Genomic DNA, 25508 nt, shown 5'->3' on the forward strand with positions numbered 1-25508 from the left:
GCCTTACCGTTTGTAAATGTTTGTTTTTACATGATGCTATGCATCATGGCAAAGTAACTCCTTTTTCATGTTATTCTTCCATAAATACAATATAGAATTTGATTTTCACAGGTCTATGGCAATTCACTTCAGCCAAGGGGCTGGCCTGAGAGTCCAAGGACAATTTTTGGCTTGAAATACCAAAAAAAGGGGATGTTATCCTTGCATAAAACCCATGAGCAACACTTTGGCACTGCCTCTTCTGCTGACATTTCAGTGAATGTAATATCAGATACCGTAATAATAAATCACATGAAAGCAAAAATTATTTAACTGAGCTATACCTATTTGGATAAAAATGGTTTTCCTTATGGTGGGGCACAACTTACGGTCTGTATCTTCCTGCAATTTATTGAACAGCATTTTAAAAATGAATAAATGTCCATTGGCCAAATCCCAGTGCTCATTTCAGTGCATTGCATGAAAGCAATCACACAGGTCTCTCTTTTCCGCTCTCAGGAGGAGGGTTTCCGTCTGAAAAAAAACCCAAAACCAACCATGAAATCAAAGAACTGTATATCACTTTAAAAGAGTATATAATTGATGAGATCTAATCCCTCTGCACAGCTGTAGCCAAGGTGCTTTGCTGAGTGAAAAATCATAGTTATTAGTGCTGGTTTTCATCCAGAAAAAGGGACAAAGTAAGTATATACAGAACTGAGATGCATGGAGAGTATTTTTATAGTTTGAATGTTTTCATTTTCACAGTTAACTTCTAGTGAGTAGGCTGTCAAAATTATTAAAGTGTCCCTTATAAATGCCAAGAAAAATTCCACTTTTGACTGCACTGCTCTTAATTCCTTTGTGGTGATTGATGGCTTCCTGTTGACGGTGCCTTCAGTACTGTGTAATTTAATTGGACCAGATAGCATGTGCTGAGGAGCCAGTTGGGCTCTCAGTTACACCACTGTTTCTCTAGAGTAACTCTGAGTTCAATCCAGCTGTCAGTCTAACCTTGTTGTCTGAAACCCATAATCTTTCAGGGCAGACAGGCTTGAGTGTGTGGTTCCTATTTTAACCTGACTTAATTTACTGACAATTGCCTTATTACTAACTCCATTTGGAGCTATGCCCCCAGAACTCCATCAAAAGCTTATAAACCATTCTCTATATACATAATTTAAAATTACTTGCAGTTGTTTCCTGGAGTGCCTTGGTGAAAAAGCATCTCCAAGCCCTTTTTTCTCTGAGTCCAGAGGGAAAAAAATAATTTCAGATCTTCAAAGATATTTAAGTATCATTTACTAAATTGTGATTAAATAAGTATTTTGTGGGTCCTAATCTCACTTTTTTTTCAGAAACAAAGACTGAATAGCAATAGGACAAGGGGGCACAGGCATAAGCTCTGCCAGGGGAAATTTAAGTTGGATATCAGAAAAAAATTCTTTACAGAGAGAGTAATCAGGCATTGGAATGACCTGCCCAGAGAGGTGGTGGATGAACCATCCCTGGAGGTTTTTAAACTGAGATTGGACGTGGCACTGAGTGTCATGATCTGGTAAAGGGACTGGAGTTGGACCAAGGATTGGACTTGATGATCTTGGAGGTCTTTTCCAACCCAATCCATTCTATAATTCTATGAATTTCTGAAATGGCACCATTACTTCAGAAGCTGAGTTTCTTGTGAGACTCAAAATTGTTGGTACAAGCAACTCACATCAGCAAGCACAAGTCTGACTGAGGAGACTCTTTTTCCTGAGCGTATCTTGTGGTTTTCACCCTGTGATCTGTGGTCCCTTAAGCAGTTTGAGACTGACTTTGAAGAGTTCCTTGAGGGGAAAAAAAATTAGTGGGCTTGAATTCACCATGAATGGGTTTCCCATCTGCAGTGCAAAAATCCATTAAAGGTTTAAAACCACTTGTGAACAAATTATCTTAAAGCTCTTGAAACAACAAGGTTTTCAGCCTGCTAGTGATCCTCTGACCTGATACCTCCTAACAAATTAGAGTCAGCAAAGGGCTAATTAACAAAGACAGTTTCCAGAGGAGTATCTGGGCACTCCTAACATGAGTCCTGCTCTGCCAAGCTCTGCCCCGCCTGGCCAGAAGTACTTCTGTTCGTCACCAGTGCCCACTCTCTATCACTCATTTCTTGTTCTCAGAATGCAAGCTTGTGCAGGGAGAGGCTGTTTCAGAACTGCTTTCCCTCTCCTCCACAGCCCTCTATCCTTTTCAACTCAAACTTTCGACATGCACCTTTGCATTAAAGAGAACTTGTTCACATTCCTTGTCTGCCTTCCCTTATCGGCTTAGCACCATGGCAGGCATTATTAAACACTGCTCCCTGTTTGTACAATGGAATCTTGGATGAGTGAATGCTCTTATTGTTGGGAGCTCAGAAGAAATCATAGAATCATCTTAACATCAAACAGGCTTATTGGATTTTACAGTAATGCCAACAAGCTGTCACTGCTACCACAAACTCTGCCTGGGCATCACTCAGGACAGGCAGGAAGAGCAGCTCTGGAGACACAGTAGTAAACAGAAAGACTGTGAATAAGAAGCATCAATTACAAAAATTAATTGTAGCCTTGATGGCATTGGCTTAGGAAGTCCCTGTTGTGCAGGAGCAGTCCTGTATGGAGCTGCCCTTGTAACAATTTCCAAGACTCAGGAGTTATTGAATAAGTCAATTGTGTGTAAAACTAGAAATTATAGTTGGTCATCATGAGCCAAGCTCTGGCAGTGAAGCAAGGATATGGAGGATCTACCTTTCAGAGAACGGAAGGTCATAGGGTGCCATCTGTAGGGCCTTGGCTGCTGTATTTCACTTTAGCAACTCTGCATCATTCAGTATTCTGTATTTAACTAAAGCATCTCTTCCAGAAAGCCCTTTGAAGTCTCAATCCAAAAGCTGGGAAAGGTATACAATAATATACCCTCTTTTTACTAGTAGAACTAAACTCTGACAGCTGTCAAAGAGTGGGTGATACTACAAACTACTGGTTATGTTTGTTTTAGTGATGCACTGTTCCTATGTCCCTTGTTCTGTAATACTGGGAGCTGCTGAATCAGTGCCTTGGCATGTCAGACCTGTCCAGGTCCTCACAGAAACAGAAGCTCTGGGATCAGCTTCTCCATTTATATTCTGTCTCACTTCTTACAAGACAGCACTGCTTTCTGATGGACTGTATTCTCACTCCAGTCTCCACCTAGAATAGACATCACAGATACATCTGAACATCTCTGTAAGTGGGATTAAATAACTGTGCTGCCTCTATTGAATTGAAAGAATCAATTAACTTCCCACGTCAAGCCTGTTGACCCTGTAAGAACCAGCACAGCTGCAACTGCACCTGGTCTTGACATGTCATGTGTAGGTACAAAACTACTAAGCTGAACTTAATCCAAACAGGTGGAACCCTGTTATACACCAGAACAGCCCAGCACAGCTGCTAGAGGTAAAGCCCCTCTACTGCCACTTTACCACTTAAGAGTTATTTATTATTACACTAGTGCATGGGAGACTTTTGGAATGTAACCCACAGTCAGACCTCTGCCTTAATCAGTTTGCTATTGATAGCTCAAGAAAGCTGAAGTCACTCCAACTTTATTGTGTAAGGCCCAACATGATTGCCCAAGGTCACAAGAAACCAAAGGCAAAGCAACATAATTGCCCTTCTGTATTGAGGTCTGAGACATGTAATTGATTATCATCCCTTTGGTTGGCTCTGCTGTGAATGACAATTTGAGCTGAGTGTGATTTTAGAGGAGCAAGGAGCCCTTCTCACCCACACACAAAGATGGCCCTACCCAAAGGCACTGGCTGAGCTCCTAAAGGAACTGGGAGATGTGGCTGTGAACTGGTTTCACTCACCACAAGTTGCCTTGTGGTCATGGAGCTGATAGGGGAGGAGACATGCATGGAAGGACTTTATTAGAGGTGAGAGACTTGCCTCTTGCAAACTTCAGATAGCACAGGAGCCACTGTGGTAAGTCCTACCCCAGTCAAGTTTTGCATAGTTATGAACCCACATATGTATGAATTGCTAAAACCAGGGCATTTTACACACCCTCATGTTTGTTCACTGAGACCTGCAACACAACACTGGCATGTGAAGTGGCAGACTGCCCTGTGTGCTCTGTCAAATACCTGAGCAAATATGCTTCCCCCTTTCTCATGGAGTACTGATCCATGAGCAAGGAGTACATGTGCTTCCCTCTCCTCTGCCAGCCCTGCCTGCCACCTTCTCATTCTCCTGTTCGCTCTCTGCTCCTGCCCAATGAATAGTCAATCCAGCTTGGATGCAGTGTTGCTAGGCAAAGAGTAATCATGTTTCTTGTTTCTCTCCTTTGTACATCTTCTTTTCTTCTCCACTTGGTGCAGGGACTGTCTGAGGTAATTCTTTAGCCTGTTATGCAAGAAGTCAGACTAGATCATTGTCAATGAACCTCTGCAGACTGTGAAAAATAATCTGTGCTTGGTATAAACCTATTTGCCGAGATGGGAGTGAGTCAGCAGAGATGTCTTGTCTGCTGTACACAGACAGGCAAACCTGGCCGCTGGGAGATAAAGGCTAAGTGAAAGCATTTCTACAGAAACACATACCCGTGTGTCTAGGTTATACGCCGTCTTCTTTAGATCCTGCAACGCCCTCTGCATGAACTCGAAAGCATGGCAATCAACACAGGGACGGCCTGGAAAAGGAGACAGGAAAAGGCATCACTGCCATAGCATGAAATTTGGAATGTAGCAGCACAGAGGCGAATTGTAATGCCACGAGAAACCCCATTTCACCAGGCACCCACACCTGCATGTGCACAAACCTAAGGCCTTCTGGACAGGGCTGCCTCTAACCTAGTGTGAATGTGAGAGTATCAGCAAAAATCACAAAGAGTTATTTGCTGTGTGTGCTTTTCTGAACACAGCCCAGACTTGTCTGCCTGCTGCTTCGGTCCCCAGCCTCTCCCCTTAACACTGGAATCCTTAACCCTACTCAGACATGGGTTAATTCTCATCTGATACACTGAAAATAGCAGTTTGCAGTGATTCAGGAACCAGACAGGCAGGTCTGTTTTTACAGGAGCTTGTACAGACCAGCTTGGCAAGGGACAGTGCCAGATCTGTATTTGCTTCCTTTCACCTGCTGCTGTATTTCTTCTCTGCCAGGAATGCAAAGCATCCCACTGGCTCTGCAGCTGGTGCCAGTGTGTGTGTGCACAGAGGGGCAGGGCAGGGAAAAGACAGAGAAGAGGAGAGGAAGAGGAGGGGACTTGACAACAACTAAAATGGCCCACTTCTGAACGTGGGCATTTCTGTTCTGCCAGGATTCACCCTGCACTGATCTCTGATTGTTCGGTAACAGAGTTCATGTAGTGTGGGTTTTCAGAAGAAGAAATTGCAGATACTGGAGAAGATGCAGCGGAAATGGGGAAAGAGGACATTTTACAATGATCTCCCTCATGCTGGGGGGGAGTACCAAAATTCTTGACCACATGCCACTTGTCCTGCTCTACAAAAGCAAAGAGGGTGCAAAACTACTGCTGAGATGGCTGGGCAGCTGCCTGGAGCCAGGGACCTGCTGTGCAGCAATGCAGCACCCCATCTGTGCCTGGCACTCTGCTGCCAACACTGACTTCTGAGTTGTACCTGATGGAAGGGAGCAGCCAGAGTACTTCTCAATCCTCAGCAAGCCTCTTGATCTATTCAGGAGGTGTTTCTCTCCCCTCCATCCTCCTCCCTCTCCCGTCCATGCAGCTCACATCAAGACCTGGGAATCAAGCTAGGGATTTAATTTCATGTGTGTGGAGAGATGCAAAGTGCCCACCTCTAAGAACAGCATCACTCAAAGAGACTCTCTTCAGGCTTGAGAGAAGTAGTGACAAGATGGTTTTGAGCACATTTTAAAGACACTCAACCCCCTCCTGTTTTCAATATTTCAGTAATTTAATTGTTTTCACTTCAGATCATGGAGCAGAGCCCTTAGAAAGAATCTGCATCCACAGACTGCTGTCAGCAAATCCATAATTTACTCGATATCATGACCTGCTCCCCCTTGCTGTGGTCTTCTCAGAAACACCCTGCCCTTGCTCCACCTCCAGGATGTGCTGCATACCCTGAAGAGCTTGCCACTAAAGTATTCTCAAAACCAGAACCTGACAGAGAGAAAACAAACTTCAGGTCATAAATTAATGCCTCCTGCTTCTGTAGTGGGGAGAAAGCATTTCTGAGAAGAGCCATGAAGTCCACAGAAGCAGCACCACTGGCAGAGAAGAGAACAGCTGTACCTGGGAGCAGGGGACACGCAACTGGGAAGGAGAGCAGCCATAAACTCTTCCACTGGTGAGCCCTGTAGAGCACCATCTGTTCAGCACTTGGGGACTGAACTAGGACAGTGCTGATCTCACCATCAAGAACCTTGCACTAATACAGAGCAACTTTAATGCAGTTCCCCAAATCAAACATGATCCATACCCCACTACCTGGAAATCCTACAGCTAGAGTCAGACTTTTACCAGCAGAGCTGCCAACTCCTGACTCTGGCTGACTCTAAGCTTTTATACTATTTTATGAGCCAGATGCTCTCAGTAGCCAGCAGCAGATACTTAAGGAAGATAGAATACTAAGTGTCTAGCAATGTTCTTCTAGACTACCAAGAGGTTGGAGGATATCCTGTGTCTGGCCAGTGTTTCTACATCTAACAAGCCATATCTTTCTCACATAAATTTGCGCTGCTGCTTCCTGAATCCACTTAAACTTTTGTCACCTGCAGCATCCTGTGGCAATGAGTTCCACAGTTCAGCTATTCAGTGAACAAAATACCACTCTTGCCTGCTCTGAAGTTGACATCTGATTTCATTTCCTGCCTCTAATTTTTGCAGTGGAAGAGAGTTACTAAATACCACCTTTGTCCCACTTGCAACTTTGTTGCTCTCCGTCACTCCCTGCCTCATTCTGCTTTCCAGATTGAAGAGCTGGGCTTGGAGCTGGGCTCAGAGCTGGCCTATCTAGCTAAACTTGACATCTCTTCATGCCCACAATATTTTCAGCAAGGCAACCATGGACATTTCCCCAACATAAATATGTCTAAGCATCTGTTTTCAGAAACAAATCTAAATATGTGTTATTGCCAACAGGAGCAATCCCTCCCAGCTTTCTGTCCTTGGGTATGTGGTCCCACAGTTGCACTTGCTCACAGCAGGAGTGATAATGCAGCTCCTCAGTCAGCTGGATTGCTGATTTTTTTTCTCCAGATCAAATCCTGAATGTCCAAGTTCTGAGGCCATGACAAGAAATAGTGCAAGGAGAGGCAGCCAGGTAGGTTACAGGGAGAAGGGCAGAGGCAGCACAGGCTTACATCAGATTACAGCAATCGTGAAACCAAACCTTAAGTCACATCATAGGAAAGTACAGCAAAGTGCTATTAATTCCTTGCTGACAGCTGGGAACAGACTATCATTCACAGCGAGACTTAACAGGTTTGTGGATTAACATAATGAGAATTATCAAGAGTCAGCTATAATTCTTTAAATGCGTCCTGTCAGCACGAAGACTGTATGTGTGTTTGGAGAGAAGTGGAGGAGGGGAGCTTAAAATATGTTTCCTTGGCTGCTTCTTGCTGAAAAACTGGATCTGGAAGCACTGTGTAAATCTAATTCATTTTTCATCACATGCACATGGCATTTACTCTTTGTATTTCATGCACCTTGGCTAATGAAAACAGACTGACCAGTTTTTAGCTTCAAATTCCATATTTTGGCTTTCACAGTGGGTGATTTTGGCTATAAATGCAATGGGAGGTTGGGGAAATTTCTTTTTTATTTCTTTTTCAGAAAATTGGAGCAAACTTTAAAGAAAAAAACCCTCAAGTATTAGTAACACCACTTCATACTTCAACAGTCTTCTGCATACTCAAAGTGTTATGTATAAAGTAAGGACACAATTAAACACTGCTAATTAGACTTATTCATAAAAATCTGTGCCTGGCTTTGTGGCTGGCAGAAAGTGTGCCAAGCAGAGAGCAAGGGATGGCACCCCGAGCATGATCTTGGTGCCACACACAGGGCAGGATCGCACTGCAATGCTAAGAAGAATTCTGACTCACACTCATGCTTCTCTCCTGTGACTCCTGCAACTCCCACATTTGCACTGGAGCATTGCTGTCCCTCTTCTGCTCATGGTGCTGCAGGAGGGACACATTCCTCCCACCAAGTGGGACAGAGATTGTGTGGTCCATGCTGAATTATTCCTGCTAAAGGCATGATCTTAGTCCAATGTTCCACACCTGGGAACAGAAAAAGCATCGAGAACCACACTGCTCTGCCCTGTAGAAGGACACTTAGTGTGGTCCACATACATCACAAATCCCTGTCAAGAACATGCACTAGAGCCTCTCACCCTGGATCATTCAGGGTCTTACAGGCACCAGTTTGCCTGGGCTGACAGTACGGCCTTAAGTGCCAGCAATAAAGTGTGTGCATGTGCAGTAGAGGCAGTGCCCCCAAATGGGTCAGTGCTCAGGAGGATCAACTCCTTCACGAGAAGTAGCCAGTGCAGCTGACATCAAGCGGGAGAAGATCCAGAAATGTCTGTGTTAGATCATATCAAAGCTCTGCCTGGCCCAGTGTCCAGTGTTCCATGATCTACATCCCTTGTACTACATTAACTGTGAATAGGAGCATTCCTGAGCTTTAAGAGGAGCTGGATGGGATAGCTCATCCCTGAATAAGCTCTGTCTTCCACATAGACAAATGGCCTCCTGCCATGGACACAAGTGTGGCTGGGTCCATCCTAGCAGGTTACTGGTGCAGTCATGTCCCCATGACATCCATTGGCACTGGTCATATGTGCAACACTCAGGTCCAGAAATGAGGGCTCAAGAAAGAGCATAAGAACAGGGCAAGCCTAGACAGATGTGTTCCCAAACTCCAGGTCTCTGCAATATGCTAGGGCAGCTCCTGACCCAGAAGTGGCTGAATCTAACAAACCCTTTCTAAGATTTTTTTTAACTTGAATTTAACTAAACAGTTCTGCAATCTCATGCAAGCTTTTAGCATCCAGTGTCCTAAGGGGAGAGTTCTGCAGGTTAACTATCAGGAAGAGCCCTGACAGGCAAAGGAAAGTACCTGGAACACTTAGCAGCTATGCAGCACTCTCTCAAGCAGTGTCTCACTACGAGTATCAGGCATTCCTTGTTGCTTTAAAGCTCTGTCTCTGCAGCAGCCCAAAACAATTGGCAATTCATGATCAGCTGAGAGTTTTCCTCCTGGCCTGGCCTCAAAAATAAAAACTGTTATGCTTTCATAACAATGCTAACAGCCTGTATTGCTCAGGACAGGGCAGGATGTCTCTGCAGAAACACTGGCCCCAGAAACACTCTGCCCTTCATTTCTCACTCTCACATGCTGGTGTAAGGCAAGACTAGACAAAGAATCTTCCTCAAGGGCTGTTCGAGGAACTCTGTAGCCTGCCTAGAGGGTGGCAAAAAGACAACCCCTTGATACTATAAGGAAGATGGGGACGGACTTTTTTGCAGGGCCTCTTGTGATTGGACAATGGGTAATGGTTTTAAACTAAAGAAGGGTTAATTTAAATTAGTTATGAGGAAGAAGTTTTATACTATGAGAGCAGTGAGGCACTGGCACAGGTTGCCTAGAGGAGTGGTAGATGCCCCATCCCAGGAAACATTCGAGGTTGGGTTGAATGGGATCTAGTTGAAAATGTTCTGGCCCATGGCTGAGGGATAGGACTAGATGGTCTTTAAAGAGCCCCTCCCACCCAAACCATTCTATAACTCTCTGATTCTATGAGACTTGAGTCAGAAAGTGACCAAGAGTTTTGTTCTACAGATAAAATGGCAGTTCTCACTACACAAGAAGAACAAGGAACAACTATACACCTTTTCACAAATGCGTTGACTTGCCTCTGCTAACACAAACATACAAAGGGTAAATACAATTTATTTTTCAAGAACTCTTTGAGGAGATAAAATGGACTACTCATCACTGAACTTATAAAAAGTAATGAATACCTAGAAAACAGACACACAAAATAAAGATGAGGTCTGGTTTAGAACAGACTGAAAATTGTCACTAACTAAAAAAAAAAAAGAAGAGAGCAGAAAAAGAAGAGAATTCAACATGTAAGTTCTGTGGATTACAAATACACATATACGTATCTGAAAAGTAGTAACAGAATTTATGGAGAATAAAATGCAGTGACTAAATCAGGTCTTGTATTAAATATTTGGGAGTCATGTAAAAGATAGATGTGATACAATGTAAGCATGACTAAGAACTAGAGATTGGTTTGTATGCAATTATCTTCCTTTGCTTTCTTTTCCCAGAGGATATTTTAAGCTTCTAATGAGTATCTACTTCCCACTTGCTGTCACCAAAACACCCTAAGAACATTGACTCCAACCCCTTATAACTTTGAACCATTGTCTAATTTTGGAGCTCATAAAGTTTAACTAGAGACTTAAAATTATAGAGGAAGCTAATATGATCCAAATTTAGAAGCTCCCATTACTGTGGCGTGCTCAAGCCAGTCAGTCATTTTTATTTACATTTTAGGTTTGTAGGATTCAGAAATCTACATATGTTTACAAATGCACTGTTGGGGTAAATGTCCCCCGTGTCAATCTGTAGTAGTTACAAGAAAGTTGAAGTATTGTTCCAGCCAAACACTAAACTAAGCAAATTGCAGTGCCACGGCAGAAATACACACAAACTTTCTTCTAACTCTATCCAAACTAGCAAGGACATCATATGTATTGTGGCAAATCCAGAAATGTAACTCTAAAAGAAGCAGATCTAAAAGACCTACAAACAAAGAACTCTAACACAAGTTCCAATGAAAATTATAGTATGGAGTTAGTATTTTTTTCCTACATAACTACTAATCCTTTGCTTTCTTGCTGTTACTGTAAGCATTGTTTTCATGTGCTTTGCTGACATGGCACAAACCCATTGTTACTCCCTCCCTAATGAGGAAACACAAAGTTCCCCTGGAGCTGAGTGTCTGTGGCTGCTGAGGATGAAGTGGAGAAGGAAAGCAGGACGGGGTGCAGTGGGAGGGCAGGAGTGTGCACAGCAGGTACCTACTTTCTGCAGGGATGACACTGCCAGAGTCCTGGGCAGCCCCCACGAGGCTCACTCTCAGCAGGCTGAGCACCGACAGGGACAGGACTGCCACACGCATCGCGCTCCACATAGATGGCAACGCCATTGCTCTCATCAACAATTCAGGATTTCTTCCCTGTCTGGAACAAGGAGGAACAGTGAAAATCAGCAGTTTGTTCCCAGCACGCTCCTCACAAAGCAGTGGATGAGACATGACAAGCACAGACCCCACATACACACAAACCCACACCCACACACATCGCTGCAGTGACACCCCACAGGCTGGCAGTGCATCCAAGGACCAGTTTGCCCAGTACCTGATCTTTCCCTTCGCCTGTGTGCCAGACCCTTGGAGAGGCTGTAGCGGGCAAGCGAGGCTCCAGCAGCCACTCTGAGCATGCGTACCCTCAGCATCCCCCCTTCCCTGATTAGGGTCATTGCCATGGAGATTTGCTATGGCAACACTGAAAAATTGTTGCTGCCAAGTGGAGAAGAAGATTTAAAGGGGCCACAATGTGATGGATGGTCACTGCTGAACTCCTCATCTAATATGCTTCTCAAAGGCCATGCCCTCTCCTTGGCAAAAACTGGCTGCTGCCACTCACATAAGTGGGTCTTGGGCAATTTTTGTGTTTGTTGCTTTTATTCCCTAAGGGACTGTGTTGAAACATGCAGCTCCCATCCCTTGCTTTAGCTGGGGATCTCACTTAAAAAGAGATTTCATTCTGGGAGGTTTCAAATGAGATGAGAACTCAGAAGTTTTCTTGGAAAAACAAAGTTGCAGGGCCTGCTGATGGTGCCCTGCACTGTGGGGAAGAATCCACTGTGGGCTTTAACTACACTGAAAAAAAAGCCTTGTGGACAATTAACGGTGGTTGATTTCCACCAAGTGTTGGTGAGGGATTCTGCTCTGAGGGGCTCAGCCCTGCGTGATTCAGCTCTAGTGATCCAGGTCTTAGTGAATTAGCTCTAGCCCCTCAAAGCCCAGGAAGGCTCCCTCTGTGCCGATTCCCCGAAGCGCCTCACCCAGAAGAGAGGCCCAGGCACCAGGAAGCTCAGTGGCAGAAGCAACACACTTTATTGGAATCGCCCGCTTTTATGGGCTCAGCAGGGAAGTTTCTAGAACAAGGGGCGGAGCTAAGCTTCCCATTGGTCGTAAGGCATGCAAATGAAGGATTGAAAACGGACCAATGGGGGATAAGGGTGGGACTTCACAATAAACCAATAGGGAGAAGTGGTGGGAAAGGAACCCTAGGGGATTAGGGGAAGAAGCAGCTTGGACAGGGAATGACTAAGGGAAAAACACAATGGGGAGGACAAGTTTGTGATGCACTTTTTATTACACCACTGAGGTATCAATATAAGGGGTGTTAATGACCAAGTCCTTGTATTGTATTGTATGGCCAAACTTCGCGAACGAAAATTTGGGAAGGGCTGTCTCCACGTGGGGGTGTGCCCTTCGAGCCTGCGCAGTGGATTTTTTAGGTGAGGCTCAGCGTGCGCAGAACTGGCCCCACCGTTTAAGTCCCAAGGTCCATCTGCCATAGCCGAGCGAACTTGGACAGTGACAGTGAAGTTCTCAGGACTGTCTACAGCACCCCGTACTAATCAGGGCTGACCCCTGCTGAGCATCCGAGATCTGACAGGATCGGATGGCAGGGAGGCATTTAACTGCCCGGTACGGTCTCCACTGAGACTCGAACTCACGACCTTGTGATCAGAGTCCGGAGTGCTCACCATTACACCACGGGACCAAGTCCTTGTAGATCCTGTGTAAAATATCAATATTAGGAACATTGAGGTTTATAAAGTCCACATCCTCGTCGATCCAGCGTTTGTAATACTCTTGCCAATTAGTAAATCCTGGGTCTTCTCCCACAGACAATAGCACCCCTGGCACATGACTGACCATGAATAGGGATCCTGCATAGCATCACACTAGGTAACCATGATAACAGCCCAGCCAAAACCTATGCACTGCAAAACTTTAGGAATCCTTGCTTCAAACTCAGCCCTTGATCTGGGATTCTGCTAATAGGCCATGTCCTGCAAAGCTTAAGCATGAGCCTTCCTGGATAGGGGACCTGTGTAAGCACCTGGCTTAAACCAAGCATTCAGAAAGAGGAGATGATACCTTTCAGAAAAGAGGTGCTCTAATGCTTACCTGCTTGACCCAGAACGTGGTTAAAGACTCATCTTTTGCAACTTATCTGTTCAATTCATGGCTTTGTCATTCTGTCATGGGAGGACATTCCATCTCCTCTCCCCAAGGAGCAGAATCCAGCCTTCCTGGTCTGTACAGAATAACCAACCTGCCAGGCTATAAAGGTATCAGTCTTCCCAGACCGAGACACAGTGTATCCCTGACTTTCTTCTGCCCTAGGGACTGTCAGTAGCAATGTACTCTGCTTCTATTTCACTTGCTCCTGTGGCTTCTTCAGAATTACCTCTGACAGCCCTCCCTCCAATGCTTGTGGTTTTGGATCAGACTTGTTTAAAAATTATCTTGAAGGACTTCCCTGGCAAGGTGGAATTGCCTTGTGCATGCAAGAAAGGACTTTGCAGAGGGCAGCCCAGAGCTATGGAAGCAGTTCCTACAAGAATGACACACTGCCAAATTTTTAGCCCACAGTGCAACTGAAACTCAAATTGCCTTCTGTAGAAGGTGCTAATGAAGGTCTCAGTCAATGGGGTCTTCATAAGGTGAGTCAGGGCACACATGTGCACCAAAAAGGCTCCACTGGCTTTATGAGAAGCTGAGACTCCCAATCCAAGATCTGAAGCTGGATGCCTGAAGTGAGGTTGTGTAAGATGGCCCAGTTTTACATTCTTTGTCTCTTCACAGGCCTCAGGTGCCCAATAAAGGGGCAGTTCTATAAGAACCAGGATATGTACAACTTTGTACAGTTTGACTGTACACCCATCTAGGGCTGGCCACATAGTCTATTCCTGATCTGCAATTTTAAATAACACCAAATAGAAATTCTGACACAAAATCCAAACCTTACACTTCCATTCACCCTGGCATATGTGTTTCTTGTCCATACCCTCATTATGGTCCCATGGCTACAACTTACTTTTTATACATGAGGTCTTAAAGGAATTGCCTGCAAGGACAATAACCTTTGTTAGGGTAAAAAGCACTGTTTGTTCTAGTATTTTTTCAATGTATCAATATAGTACTTTCTAAAATTGTAACTACTTTGTAAATATTTTTTATAATTGTTATAATTGCTTGGTCTTTTCAGTAAGTAGGTAAAACAAGCAGAACAACCCACAGTGAGGTAAGGGAAGGAATTAGACATTTCAGGGAGGAAGGGCAGCCACAGAAGTGAGTAGAGATGTCACCCATCTTAAACAACTGCAGAGTGTAAAAAAGGGGATCAGAGGGGAAAACTTGGGAAAATTTGGGATAAAGAGAAGATGAAGGTCCTGAAACAAGTCATTCCCAAGATGACAAGACTACAAGAATTCCTACATGTGGTTTGGTGGTATCTTGTCATTAGGGTCTGTATCCACAAGAAAGAACTATGAACTATGCAACTCTTTTCTACTACCTATTGCCTTGGCTTTCTAGTGCTGGATGTGTCCCTGCATCTGGGCAGGGATGAGGTTATGCCTGGAAGAATGTCCCTACATAGCAGGCTTGTGTGGATTGGAGGATCCTGGATATATGAAGCTGTAGACATGTTTTACAGCTGAATGAGGGATCCTAGCTAAAAACAGAATAACAGTGGGTTGGAAGAGGTTTCTTCACTAAAAGTTGTCATGAATGTAGGTCCTCACTGGCAGGATATCAAATCTTAGTACAGTTCACAGTCCTGCTTCTGTGGGAGCATGGAACTTCTTCCTCTCCATGTTGTCCACTCAGTACTGAAACATATTAAATACTTTTGCTACTAATACCAGGATCTCTGATACTCACTTTTTGAATAATGGCTTTGCAACTGTCACATGAGGATGGGCTGCATGTTTGGTGCATTTTGGTGACACCCTTACCTGACAGCCTTTCTGGAAGAGCTCTGGTGTAATCCAGTCTTGAATCATTCTGAGGATTGATGCATCCTGAAAGTTCTTCCAACAGTCCTGGCTCTCTGGGGAGGTCCCAGATGACTGGAGGTTGGCCAATGTCACCCCAATCCACAAAAAGGGCTGCAAGCAGGACCCTGGCAACTACAGGCCTGTCAGCCTGACCTCCGTGCCTGGCAGGGTTATGGAGCAGTTCATCCTGAGTGCAATCACACAGCACCTTCAGGGTGGAAAAGGGATCAGACCCAGTCAGCATGGGTTTAGGAGGGGCAGATCCTGTCTGACCAACCTGGTTTCTTTTTATGATCAGGTGACCCACCTGGTGGATGAGGGGAAGGCTGTGGATGTGGTCTATCTGGACTTCAGCAAGGCCTTTGACACTGTCTTCCATAATATACTCCTGGAAAAGCTGGTAGCCCATGGCCTGGACAAGTGTACCCTCTCCTGGATTAAGAGCTGGCTGGAGGGTCGGGCACAGAGAGTGCTGGTGAATGGAGCTGCATCCAGCTGGCAGCTGGTCACCAGTGGTGTTCCCCAGGGGTCTGTATTGGGGCCAGTCCTGTTTAACATCTTTATTGATGATTTAGATGAGGGGATTGAGTCCATCATCAACAAATTTGCTGATGACACCAAGTTGGGAGGGAGTGTCGATCTGCTGGAAGGCAGGAGGGCTCTGCAGAGGGATCTGAATAGACTTGAGAGATGGGCTGATTCCAGTGGGATGAAGTTCAACAAGGCCAAGTGCCGGGTCCTGCACTTTGGCCACAACAACCCCCTGCAGCGCTACAGGCTGGGCACAGAGTGGCTGGAGAGCAGCCAGGCAGAAAGGGACCTTGGAGTACTAATTGACAGGAAGCTCAACATGAGCCAACAGTGTGCCCAGGTGGCCAAGAAGGCCAATGGGATCCTGTCCTGTATCAAAACTAGCGTGGCCAGCAGGACCAGGGAAGTGATCCTTCCCCTGTATTCTGCATTGGTGAGGCCACACCTTGGGTACTGTGTTCAGTTCTGGGCTCCTCAGTTCAGAAAGGATATTGAGGTGCTGGAGCGAGTCCAGAGAAGAGCAACAAGGCTGGTGAAGGGACTGGAGCACAACCCTATGGGGAGAGGCTGAGGGAGCTGGGGTTGTTTAGTCTGGAGAAGAGGAGGATCAGAGGTGACCTCATCACTGTCTAGAACTACCTGAAGGGAAGTTCTAGCCAGGTGGGGGCTGGTCTCTTCTCCCAGGCACTCAGCAATAGGACAAGGGGGCACGGGCTTAAGCTCTGCCAGGAGAAATTTAATTTGGATATCAGAAAAAAAATTCTTTCCAGAGAGAGTAATCAGGCATTGGAATGGGCTGCCCAGAGAGGTGGTGGATTCACCACCTCTAAAAGATTTTTAAACGCAGATTGGACGTGGCGCTGAGTGCCATGATCTAGTAAATGGACTAGAGTTGGACCAAGGGTTGGACTCGATGATCTTGGAGGTCTTTTCCAACCCAATCGATTCTATGATTCTATGATTCTATGTATATCACAGCAAAGTTTTGCATAGATGTACACGCATCCAACAGAGCTTCTCTGTGAGAGGATGGACTGTGTTTGTCTTGGTTTCTGATTGCTCAATGCGCCACTATCCAGCCTTAATCCTGTAAGAGCACCACAGAAGGAGTCCTTGCTTAGCAGGACTGCTGCCATCCAGACTGTACAGCACCACTGAGCCTGATCCCACCTGTGACAGTGGGGGGGATCAGCAGTAGGACATTCTATATCCACCACTTTGTGAGATGCAAGGTGTTATTTTGGTGTCACATACACTATTAAGCTTAAAATAATGTCCTTTTTTAATTGTTCAGTGTCAATGTAAAATAGTCAGACATTGCACTTAGAAAGTCTGTCCAGTTTTTGTGTCAAATGCCATGGTCTTTAAGAAACATGGAAAAAATTTCCAACTCCTCCTGCTAACGGAACTGTGTGGTCCAAGGTGTGGTTCTCAATTCACAGGGAACAGGAGCCAGTCTGCATGGAAAAGTTCCAGAAATCTGTGTTATTCTCTCACTTCCAGCAAAGCTGAGGAAGATAGAAGCATGACAGCACTTGAATGACTTGCTTTGCTGTTACATTCACTATTGCCAACCACCATGACTAAGGGATACCAGTACTAAAAATTCCAGAATATTCACAGAAGTTCATTTAGTGTCTGAAGAATATCATAGTGACTCCCAGAGGGCTATCAGAAATATTTATACTTCATTTTCTTTTTATACAGAGAATACACACCTAATAGTTGTTTACTAACCAAAAAAAGAGGTTCCTTCAAAATAATCAGAAACATCAGATATTTAAAGGGAAGATGATTAGCAAGGATAGACATCTGGTAGCTTCTTTGGAAAATCTTTTACTGATGCTTAAGTGTTACAGGTATTTCAAGTTATGTCTTTGAAGTGGAGGAAGAAAACACATATATCTAGTGAAAATCATCTAGTTAAAACAATAAAGGCCTGAGTTGAATATGTGTGTGTAAAAGCAAGATGCTGGCAAAGATTCTGATTTTAGAATCATCACAGGTACACATGGCAAATAAGATGGTTAATCTCAGTCTAATGTGAAGTGCTGAATCATTGCCTGCTAAGATGGCCATAAACCCTTTGCTGGACTCAAAAAGAAGAAGGCGGCACAGAGAGAGAAAAATCTATGTCTGGTGACTATTATTTGTATAAATGAGTGGCAAGAGAATACAGGTATAATCCCAGAAAAACACAAGGAGAGTAAAATAAGGAAGACAAAACCCAAGGAAAGAGTTTGCTTTCTGTTCAGCAGAAGTGGAAACTTAATCAAGTTGATGACTAGAAAGTAACACGGGGTTAAGCATCTGTTTAATCTGCCAACCCAAGTAACACGGGCTAGTGAGCAGAAGGCTAACACAACTGAACATGTTTTGGTTAAGAACATTTAGCAGAAATTTACTTTGGTTACAGATGTTCATACATTTCTAACAGGTCCCTTTTCTTGTTTTTTTTCTGCCTAGACCTCTCTTTTTACACAGGGCTATCACTAGACCTACCTCAGGACATTTAAAGAAGAACCTGAAATAACCACTATCAGCAATTATTGCTGAGAGCTCAGGGAAGATGTGAGTTATCCCAGCCATGGAATAGGGTAAAACAGCAGTGACTGTTTCAAAAAGGAGGAAGAGAAACTGGAAAATGACACACAAACCAATTTACTGTCCATCCCTGAGAATGTTTTAGAAGCAATAATCCCACCAACAGTTTGTAAATATCGGGTAAACAAGAACTGGAATTGCAAACAAGATGTGTTTGTCAAGAATCAAGTCAAACTATTTTGGTATCCTTCTGTGACAGGGTAGCAGGCCTTGCAGATAGGAAAAGCTAAATTTTATCAACTTTAGGGATATCTCTACTGCTGTATCACACAGCATTGTCAGAAGCGAACAAAGGAAACTGCCAACAAAGGAAAGGCCAACAAAACCATCTGGGTCACTGCTGAGAGTTAGCAATGGGTCACTGTCACCACAGAGAGATGTATCACATCAGGTCTGCAAAGACTCAGTTTAAGAGTTATTCAGCATTTCATTAATAACTTGGATAATGAATAAGTAAAGAGGTTATTTAAGATGTAAAATCAGCGTGGAGGTTATAAGCAGTGCTGGTGGAGAGGACTAGAATTCTAACTCAGACAGACAAGTTGGAAAAATGGTCTAAAAATAGTAAAAAATTTATAAAACTGAGAACAAGGTGCTACACTTTATCAGGAATAATCAACAGCTCATATTTAGAATGGGGAACAGGAAGTGAAGTGGCACTTCTGTGGTGAAAGTAGGGAGTCATGAGCTGAAATCAGTTTACAATATCCTGCCATTGCCAAAGAATTTGCAGCTATACTGGGATATGCAAAAAAAAAAAAAGGTGCAGGAGCTCAGACTGCCTTCAGCAGAAGGTTTGAGCTGCAGTGCTACATCTTTAGTCACTGCAATACTAGGAACTATCAGAGACACCAAGAGCAGGAGAAATAACCACCACCAAGGCCCCTAGAAAACTTCCTAATAATGAAGATGGCACTGGGAGGGATTGCCTGTGAAAGGCAGTGGAATATTTAAGCCTGCAGGTATAAATTAGACATCATTTCGGAATGGCACCGGAATAGTTGGCCCTGCATAAAGACAAGGGATGGACTGGATGGGTTTTTACAGATACCTTTCTTTTCCTGTTTTACCTGATTCTATAATTCAGAATAATTTTGCTCCCCAGGCAGTCACACTCCAGCTCTCTGTGTTGTAATTCCAGCATGAACACAGACACCCTGGGAGAAAAGCATTGCCCTTGTGCAGCATCTGAAGTTCAGACTAATTATTTCTCCTTCCTCAGTTCATCAGGACAAAGGTAATATTTTTCTGGTCTAAGCAAGTATGATGGCTAGAAAACATCCCTATTTTGGGATGAGTCACTGATAAAAGAATTCTGTGACATTTGGCTGCAGAGCAGCTGACAGGGCCCGTAATCCTCTTTTAAAGAAGTATATCACAGTCTTGTTGATCAACTGAGAGGTGAGAGGCTGGTGCATTGTCAGATGTTCTAGCCCATAAACAGAATAAATTGTATTGTCTTTTTTTCTGACAGCCATCTCAGGCCTTGAGAAGAACTGAAAATTAAATCACCCTATACTTCCCTTGTCCTTCATGCCATGAGATAATGATTCACCTTTGCTTGATGGCTCAGTATCTTCTTTAAACACTGTCAGAGGTTTGGGGGCGGTAGGGAGGGAACTCCCTCATTAAATGACTGGTTTGGTTTTGGAATCATTGCTTGACAAGTTCCCTATCTTTGAGCTTCCTGGAAAACCCTTCAAGAGTTCCAACCACAAGCTGAACCTTGGTCAGGCTGCAAGGCTTCAAGACACTGCAGCTGTTCCAACAAAGTCCATGTGACACTGCAAAACAGGGATGTGGCTGCAAACTGAGTATGATATAAACTTAGTACTAAGATCCTTTGATGTAGGAACTAGTCAGCTCCAAGAGGCCTCTTTCACCACAGTGTAAGACATGAGAAAGCGCTTAGGCTTGATCAGTTCTCAAAATACCAACTGAAGCCAAGAGTGACAATGTAGGTAGAGAGAAATGAAATGTGAGCAATCCAGATCTGTATGGACTCGGTGAGATTGAAACAGCTACCAGCAAAGAACAAATAGAAGCACAGCTGCTGCTGAGTGGTAGGAAGGAAATCACTCCCCAGGAGTTCACATAATAACTCCTCAGACTTTCACATAAGAACTCTGGAGTTTCACCTGAGAACTGTTAGGTCATTTCATCAAAACACTGGACTTGTGAGATATGGAATATAACCAATTAGAAACGTAGCTTAATGGTGTGAGAATCATTTTAGCTAATTAGCACATAGCTTTGACCCTATATAAACCATTTGCAGGGTATCAGTAAAGGGCATTCTACCTAAATCATACTGATAGTCATATGGTGCCCTTCATCCTCCGTGAAATATTGTTTACTTTACGACAAGCATCTTTAAATGCATTTGAAAGCCTAGAATGCTTTCAGCTAGACAGGAGGGTCTGTTGTCAATCTATTGTGAAATGAAGGTCAGTTCAGGCTTTTGGTTCCAAGAAAAAGTAAGAACTACTGGCAAAGTACCAGTTTTCCTAGTTTATATATGAGGTTTGCACTGGACTGCTGGATATCCAGCAACTCATCACTGTACTGGGCATGAGGTCAATTTACAGCATTGGCAAGGGTTGTGTGCTGTTTGTGTACTTTGACTGAATGCCACTAAGGATGAAGCCTGAGCTATTTGTCTTGCTATTGTGTCTAGGAAAATATAAGCATTACTTACTTGTAGTGAATAGTGTGCAAAAATCCTTTCATGTGTTTTGATGGCAAGTTGAATATGAGTCAGCAGTGCCCTGGCAGCCAGGAGGGCCAACCCTGTCCTGGGGGGCATCAGGCACAGCATCGCCAGCCGGGCGAGGGAGGGGATTGTCCTACTTTGCTCTGCACTGGGGTGGCCTCACCTCAAGTCCTTGAGGCAGTTTTGGGCACCACAATAGAAAAATGACATAAAACTCTTAGAAAACATCCAAAGGAGGGCCTCAAGGATAGTGAAGGGACTACTCTCTCTCAGGCACATGATGTGACTCTTGGGGTGTCCTGTGCAGGGCCAGGAGTTGGACTTTATGATCCTGGTGGGTCCCTTACAGCTCAGTAGGTTGTATGATTCTATAATTCTATGAACCTGTTGGTTAATATTTTAAGTTCTGGGATTATTCTGTGGCTATCAAAACTGGAGTAACAAAAAGCACAGGCAGTTCTCCTCTGCACAGCCTGTCTGTGCATACAGAAAGGGCAGGTGGGGAAAACACATTTTATTTTAGACTTCCAGGGCATGGTTCAAGCTTCCATGGGTAAAAGCGAAATTTGATTTTACATTTTATATAAAACAAATCCTGCTTTCAATGTGAAATATACCAGCTGAAAAAAGGCATTTAAACATTGTTCAGTTCAGCTTCAATGCAAAACCAAATTGTGCATTAGTTATATTCAGTGCTGTTGGCTGAAACCAGATATGGTTCACAAGCTGGATCCTGTATTACAGTGTATATATAGTACAGGATGAATGCAAGAGCTGCTTAGGCAAGCAACCATGTGTATCAGATTTACTGCATGGATGAAGTTCTGCTCTTTAACTGGGGAAGAAAAGTAACCCACAATGCCCAGAACTTTGCAAGTCAACATGTAGCACTGCAAATGGCCTCCATGAAAGCCTTGACTATAAGCAGTCACAAACGATGGTAACTTTGGTTTTGGTCCCGAAGTTTGTGTTTCTCCCCAGACCTAAAATAAACTAAAAAGTTTCGGAGTGAAAACATGGTCATCTTTTTATGCTAAATAAAAGCTGGATAGATATAACCTCATTAAACCTGGGATCACTGGGAACTTTAAAGTCTGTTGGGATTTTTGCAAAGGAGAAGTGCAGAAGCCACACAAAATGGCAGTTTGCTGAAATGAACATCTGTTTGCTCAAAAGTTAGTCCAGATTTGACATTAAAATGTACTTTCTCTTAGCAGATATTTCCACTAATTTCGACTAGACACAACTCTCTTATAAAGAAAAGCTCCTGCACTTTCTGTTTTGTAAAAGTCCCTTATATAAATATCCTTTTATATATCAAAATGTCATGCTATAAATGCTCTTTGCACTTAAAGTTAAATAGTAACTGTTTTGTCTCTTTATTTAAAAATTTACACACATCCCAAACTGCAAAAATGGTCTAACTGGCATCACCAGTAGCCAACAGTCTTTCCAGCTGATTTGGACTCTCAGAGAAGAGAGAAGCTATATGAAGAATAACGGGAGGGTTACCAGTCCTGTTCCATTTTCAGACTCTCTTGAAAAAGAGAACAAACTATAGTTTTGTCACTTAAACGACCAGAAAAGTGCAATCTCACTTACTTTGATTTAAACAGCAAAAGGTGCTCAAGGCTAATGAAGACAAGCTGATATGTAGCAGATTTTCAGAAAGTGCATGGTTCAGACCAGGAATCAGATGACGACAGCCCTGACTATCAGGAAAGAAAAGTGTAGGCAGATCAATGTAAAAAATAGAGTATCTGCAGATATTAGCATTTCCTTTCTCATGGCATCTGTGCCTGAAAGTCTTCTTATGTTTTAAGACACTTTTTAAATTTCAGGCAGTTTGAGGGCCTGAAAATACCATTCACTCCCCATCTCTCCAAAGTCGCCATTGGAAAAGCAAGTGGAGTTGAAGATTAAGGAATATCTGCATGAAGATTAAACTGCAAACCTATGCATATAAATAAATAAAATGTTTGAAACTGGAGCAACAGGCCAGCATGTTTTATACTGTGATTTGTACTTAACAAGTTGACAACACCTAAAGGTGTGATGGACACATGACAGTGTTACTGACATGACAACTTCTCTGCCCCAGACAGTTTTCAGTGCAGTCACAAAGCAAGAGGCACCAGATAATGGAGCAGAGGGAATAAAATGGCACCAGGTGTACAGCAAGAAGGATGCATGTGTGTTTTCATGACCCTATTTTACATAGACAGAGAGAGAGAGAGACAGACAGACAGACAGACAGAGACAGAGACAGACAGAGACTGACAGAGAGAGACAGAGAGATAGATATGTAACAACAATTTGGATTTAACAGGGATCTTTGGATTTTGTAGGAGGCACAGTGACATTTTAAAGTATGATGGGAAGAGAAAGTTTGTACTAAAGCTTTCCATTTTCCATGCTAAAAACTGTCAGGCCTTCCGCGGACAGAGAAAACACCGCATGTGTAGATGAAGAGGGTCAAGAGGCAAAACCATGCCAGTCATCAAAGACATGGGACTGTAAGTCTTGAAGAGATTTCCCAGCTCAGCAGCATGGACTCAATTATCTTAAAGGTCTTGTCTGATCTAAAGGATTCTATGACCACAGCAACATACAACCACTTTCAGACACTTTTCACGTGCACAGGTATTTGCTACTCACAAGTGCATTATTGCAAGATTTCTTTACAACACTGGAGAAATGATCTGTGCATCCAGCAGTCAGCACAGAGGATAACCAAGGCAGTGGCTTGAGTGAAAGGCAAAGAGAGGAGCAGAGGAAAGGCCATAGGGCAAGGAGTGAAAGCTAAATAGGACTGCGCTTGGACACTATGAAGGAGGTATTAATCATCGACCTCCTTCCTGGTACTAGGCAAATGTTTTGCAGTACCATTTGTTTCTCTTCAAGAAGGAACCTTTACTTCTCCCTTTGGAGAGGTCTCTGCAATGTACTGGGGTGCAGAATCAGGGCCACTGGCCCACTTTGTGCTGCCCTGACCTTGGGCAATGTGGAAACCCAGAACTTCAAGATTTCTGAGTGTTTGTTTTGAAGGGATAAAAAGAAGCATCTCTCTGGAGCACAGCAAGGTTTGCTTTATGAACTTGGAAAGTGGCCCATTACTACACATAAGAACAACTGTACTAAAGCACACCAAAAGTCCTTCTGAGACCAGTATCTCAACCCTGACATCTACTAATAAGAAAGGTATAGGAAAACTATAAGACCAGGTCAACTACAATGTCTTACTACAACCCTGTTAACCTGTGACAAGCTGTGGTTCAGAGACCCTCGTGTTTTTATATTTAACAAGGCATGAGTCTGACCAGCTGCTTTTGAAACCCTTGTAAATTTTTAGCATCAGCAACATCCTGCAGTGAGGACTTCCACAACTGAAATACACAGTAGGTCAAGAGCATCATCCGCCTCTTTGCTCTGATCCTCTCTCCAGCAGGTTTTGTTCAGTGCACCCCACTTCTTGTTTCCACAGGAACAGCAAACAGCCATTCTCTGGTTACTCATGGGTTTATAAACTTCCATCATCCTCTTCAGTCATTTCTTGTCTAGACTGAAGACTCCCAGTCTGTACAATACTTCTGATTATTCTAGCTCTTGTGTCAGCAGTTTATATGGTTCTGCCATATACTTTTTCTTGGTAAAAAACGGTCTTGAATCTGTCACTCTGTCATACTAAACCTGATTTTACATATTCAAATTGTTTAAGTTTCTGTTCACTTTCCCAGAGCAGATATTCTAGTTGCTGCGTGCAATTCCCAGACTTCTCTGCCAATCCTTTTTCAGAACTGGTGGCATATTAGCTGTTCTCCTGCTATTTTGGTGGTTTTGAACATTAGGTAATACAGAACAATCATTCAATGAGGGGAAAATAGGTAAGGTAGGCTTTAAAAGATCATACAAAAATCTCCACTAGGAAAATTCTGATTCTAATAGAGCTTCTTAGACTAAAAGGAATCTTTAATTTTTCAGATTCTGAAGAAGAGAATGAAAAAGTTATTCCCCTCTCGCCACCTATCCCCATCCTGGCTGCTTTCTCTTGGGGCAGCAGCCCAATTATGTCTGTGTTTCACTTCCCCAGTTTTGACAATGTGAGTCATAAAATGAAAGGTGTAGCAAAACGACTGAAAGAAAATATTTCCACATGGTCAGATTTGCTTTTGTTCAAGCCAGTGTCTGTGCAGACACCAAGAGAAAATTCCTGGAGATCCACAGGTGTTTCCAGTTGTGCCAGAACACCTTATTACTCAGCAGCTGGAAAAACCAGTGACTGACCATGGCTGGGTTGCTGCCCACACCTAAAACACGCTGGTGAGATTGCAGCACCCTGTGGGACAGTCACAGAGTAACTCAGCTTCAGGAGCAGAGCTTTCACCAACTGAACTGTCCTGGGACTTCCCCCAAGTTCTGCAATGGGAATGTCAGCTCTCAGGTAAAAAGAGGCCCTCCCCCAAAATGGCTTCCCTGGACAGGGGAATTCCCCTTCCCTGGGAATGAGATGCCAGTG

General features: G+C 43.7%; 1 protein-coding gene across 1 annotated transcript; it reads right to left on the reverse strand.

The window, feature by feature from the left end:
• Positions 1–370: 370 nt before the first annotated feature.
• On the reverse strand, positions 371–11504 carry NICOL1 (NELL2 interacting cell ontogeny regulator 1). Its single transcript, XM_071555240.1, has 4 exons — positions 11421–11504; positions 11086–11243; positions 4589–4677; positions 371–513 (listed from the first exon to the last, which is right to left on the reverse strand). Exons 2-4 carry the CDS (start codon positions 11216–11218, stop codon positions 448–450), a joined length of 288 nt encoding a protein of 95 aa, XP_071411341.1. The 5' UTR covers positions 11219–11243; positions 11421–11504; the 3' UTR covers positions 371–447.
• Between the last annotated feature and the right edge of the window lie 14004 nt (positions 11505–25508).

This window comes from Pithys albifrons, chromosome 5 (assembly GCF_047495875.1).
Source record: "Pithys albifrons albifrons isolate INPA30051 chromosome 5, PitAlb_v1, whole genome shotgun sequence".
Lineage (NCBI taxonomy): Eukaryota > Metazoa > Chordata > Aves > Passeriformes > Thamnophilidae > Pithys > Pithys albifrons.